The sequence below is a fragment of the Macrotis lagotis genome, chromosome 1 (genome assembly GCF_037893015.1).
Source record: "Macrotis lagotis isolate mMagLag1 chromosome 1, bilby.v1.9.chrom.fasta, whole genome shotgun sequence".
Taxonomy (NCBI): domain Eukaryota; kingdom Metazoa; phylum Chordata; class Mammalia; order Peramelemorphia; family Peramelidae; genus Macrotis; species Macrotis lagotis.
The window spans coordinates 329,883,929-329,887,742 of record NC_133658.1 but is presented as its reverse complement, the minus strand read 5'-3'; the positions used below and the strand labels follow the sequence as shown (position 1 = coordinate 329,887,742).

The window sequence follows — 3,814 nt, the reverse complement described above, 5'->3', positions numbered from 1 at the left end:
CAGAATCAGCAACACAATCATTTGCACACTCAGCACGAGTGTGCCTGTACCACTGGAGACAGAAGCATCTTCTGGGGAAAAAAAGAATAACTGAGATTTCTCAGCGAACCAAAAAAGGATTTACTTGGGATGATGAAGAGATTTTAATGCAGTTCAGGCAGCTTACTTGAGAGTACAGTTAGACTTATTTAAGCGAAGAGTCAAACACTAGATCTCCAATGCCTCAGGAAGTAGCAGCAGCAGACATAATAACAGTGACAAGGTGTCTAAAGACAAGAGCATACATCACAAAGGTAGAGAGCAAGAGACTAGTGCCAACACAAGCTCTATTCCCTTCACATCCAATAAATCCTAAATTCCTTTAGGTTTCAGACCAGCCTTACTGAACAAATTGTTCTGAATCCCTCAATTTGGAATATATACTATATTTATACACATACATGTATATTTATATGTATATATAGATATATGTAGTTACGAATGTATATACATTTATAGCAGTGATTGACAACTGCATTCAGGTGTCAGGCAGGCAGATTTGGGGGCATAAAGGTGATCTATATTTGGAAAAACACAATAAATTCCAACTTTTCTCAATGATTTGCATAATTTCATGATATAGCTGAGCTTTAAAATGTTTGAGGAAGAGTGGGAGACAGGAAGGAAGGGGGAAAAGGAAGAAAGAAAGGACACTGATCTCTGACAGTATTTTCTGTTCTGTTCAAGGATGTCCAATTCCCTTCAAATAGAGTAAAGAAAGAACATGTAAAGAAGCATGAATTACTGTCACTGAGAGGAGAATATTCTGTTAAGGATCCTTCTAAAAGCACCCTTCATATCCCTATTCCTCAGACTGTAAATGAAGGGGTTCAGCATGGGGGTCACCACTGTATACATCATAGCAGAAATGATGTCTTTCATATTTGAATTCCCATAGGAGGGGAAAAGGTACTGACCAATGATTGTCCCATAATATAAAGACACCACAGATAGGTGGGAGCCACAGGTGGACAAGGCTTTGCAGATCCCCTTGGTAGAAGGGATCTTCAGGATGGTGGCAACAATACAGATGTAAGAGACAAGGACACATATTAGTGGCAGTATAATGACTGCTACCCCTCCAGTGAATATCACTAGTTCATTGAGAGAGATATCTGAGCAGGATAATTTGAGCAAAGCAGCCAAATCACAGAAGTAGTGGGCTATGGTGTTATCTGCACAGGACAGTCGGACCAGGAGAAGGGTGTGGGTCAAGGAGCTGGCACAGGAAAGGATCCAGGTCCCAACCACCAGCAGACAGCAGAGACTCTGCTTCATGACTATGGTATAATGGAGAGGGTGGCAGATAGCAACTAGCGATCATAAGCCATTGCAGTAAGTAGGAAGCTATCCAGATCACTAAATAATATAAAGAAATATATCTGTGAGATACAACTGTTATAGGGAATGGTCTGACTCCCTGTCAGCATGTTCATCAGCATCTTTGGGGCAGTCACTAATGAGAAACAAACATCAGTAAGGCCAGATGGCTCAGGAAGAAATACATGGGGGTATGAAGGTGAGAGTCCAGTCTGATCAAAAAGATGATAAGCAGGTTACCCAGGACTGTGGAGAGATACATGCTCAAGAAAAGAATGTAGAACAGAATATGATGTTGAGGTCTGAAAGGAAGTCCCAGGAGGAAGAATTCAAAGATATTTGTCTTGTTTTCTCTTTCCATTCTATTCTTCTCTCTGCTTAAAAAAGAAGAATCTATTTGGCACAGTGAAAAGCCTATAATTTGGATTTATATGACCTGTGTTCAAATCAGAGTTTTGTTACCATCCATGTAATCTCAAGCAAGTCACAACTTCTTTGGAACTCCATTTTTCATCTATATAATAGATTAGGTGCCCTCTAAAGTCCCTCAGCCAAAAAACAAGTTAGAAAATCTATTAGTTTTAGGCAAGAATAGAGTGTGGGAAGTATGAATTTTATGAAAACTTTCAATGTTAGAGCTTAAAGGGTATCAAGAACCAGAATGGTAGATAGATTTGCATAGATATGTACATATATATATATATATGTATAAACATGGAGAGAGAGAGAGAGAGAAAGAGAGAGAGAGAGAGAGAGAGAGAGAGAAACATGTAGTAGTGGTTAAAATGTTAAAATGCTAGTCTTAGATCCAGAAATATCTAGGTACAAGTTTCACCTCTAACACATTTGACTTTATGATCCTTGGCAAGTCACTTAAACTCAGTGCTCTAGTCAGCTTTCTTTTTCAAAGACAGTGCTGTCCTGCACTGGGAAAGAAAATTCCTCAAAAGGGAGTACCTGCACCAATAAAATCACAAGTCTAGCTCTTATACCTATATTTTCTGTATAAACTTATATTCTTTATACTTATAAAGGTTTCACAACATAAAATAACATTAATACTTTTCAGACACCCCTGTAGATACAATGTTGGCTCCTTTTAGAATATGTCCCTTAAGGATAGTGGCTGCTTCATCTTTGGCTTTGTATAGTATATTTAATCAGCAACAATCATTCTGCCATGACTAACTCTATTCTGAGTAGCTTGGGTTGAACAAAAAAGAGAGAGAAGAGGATTTTCTAGCCATATATCTCTGAACCATTCTCCAATGGGCCGATAAATTGTATGTGGTGGAGAGACTTGAAGTGTGTCCAATAAAAATGATTTGTTTCTTTTCTGAGGCTCTGGTACAACTATATAAATAGGGGAGTCTGTTCTCTGAGGCTGATGAATTTGACTGTACTGGAAAGGCTTCAGGCATGACTGTATCAAATAAAGGCATATCTAAACAAATATGGAGAGTATCATCCCCTTGTTGGTATTGGATTGATGAATTTTGGACTAGAGTAACACATTAATATCCTCTATTGAGGAATGGGATGATTACATGTATTAGAGAGGAAGGAGAAGTCATAACACTATTAGAGGAATAATGTTTTTATTCAAAAGATGTAGTTAAATGAATGAGAGGTTAAAAACTAGGGGATCAAGTAAGAAATATAAAGAAGAGGTCTTTAAACTCTAGGATAGAGGTAGGGGATATGACCAGAGGTGAAGGTAGACTCCTTGGAGTGTGTGACCTTTTGAATATCTCTTTTCCTGACCTTTCTTTCCTCAACCCACTTCCTGTCTCATTTCTTTAGACTTAATAGCCATTGTTGATATTTTATCTAGACTTTATCATTTGTGCAAAACTCCTAGAAAAGAAGCTATGAGAATCATTAGATATACTCTCTTATCACTCAAAATTTTTTCTCAAGTTAGGTTAAATAGTTTTTATTTTGTATCTCTTGCCATCAACTGTAAACAAGCTTCCATTTATAGAAGCCTTTTATTTACACCAAACACATGAGATGAGAGAGATCTGATCTTTCTTGTAAGTTCCAGTTCCACATCATTAGCTGCATACTGGAAACTTCCAACTGTGTTCTAAAGTCATCTCAAAGTTAATGAGTCCAAAAAAAGAACTAATCACCTCCCAAAAAAACTATCCCTCCTTCTAACTTATCCCTTTTTTTGGTCAAAGATACCACCATACTTTCTGTTAAACACATTTACAACCTTGGAGTTAATCTTGGCTCTCAATACCTCCATATCCAATCAGTTCTCAGGTATTGTTGATTCTGCCTTTAAAACACTTCTCTCCACTCATTATGCCACCACCCATTCAGGTTCTTTTCTTGCACTACTGCAATATCCTCCTAATTGGCCTCTTGGCCTCAGTTCTCACCTCTCACCTCCAGTTCATCCTTTATTTAATTACTAAAATAAAGTAATGGTCTTTTTAAAAACAAA

At 37.6% G+C, this 3,814-nt stretch overlaps 1 protein-coding gene across 1 annotated transcript; it reads right to left on the bottom strand.

Annotated features, from left to right (window-relative positions):
* Positions 1-786: 786 nt before the first annotated feature.
* LOC141517475 (olfactory receptor 1J2-like) lies at positions 787-1,735 on the bottom strand. The gene is given in 3 exon segments (XM_074228495.1): positions 787-1,355; positions 1,358-1,519; positions 1,522-1,735. Coding segments are annotated over 3 exon segments (930 nt in total). The 5' UTR covers positions 1,721-1,735.
* Positions 1,736-3,814: the final 2,079 nt, after the last annotated feature.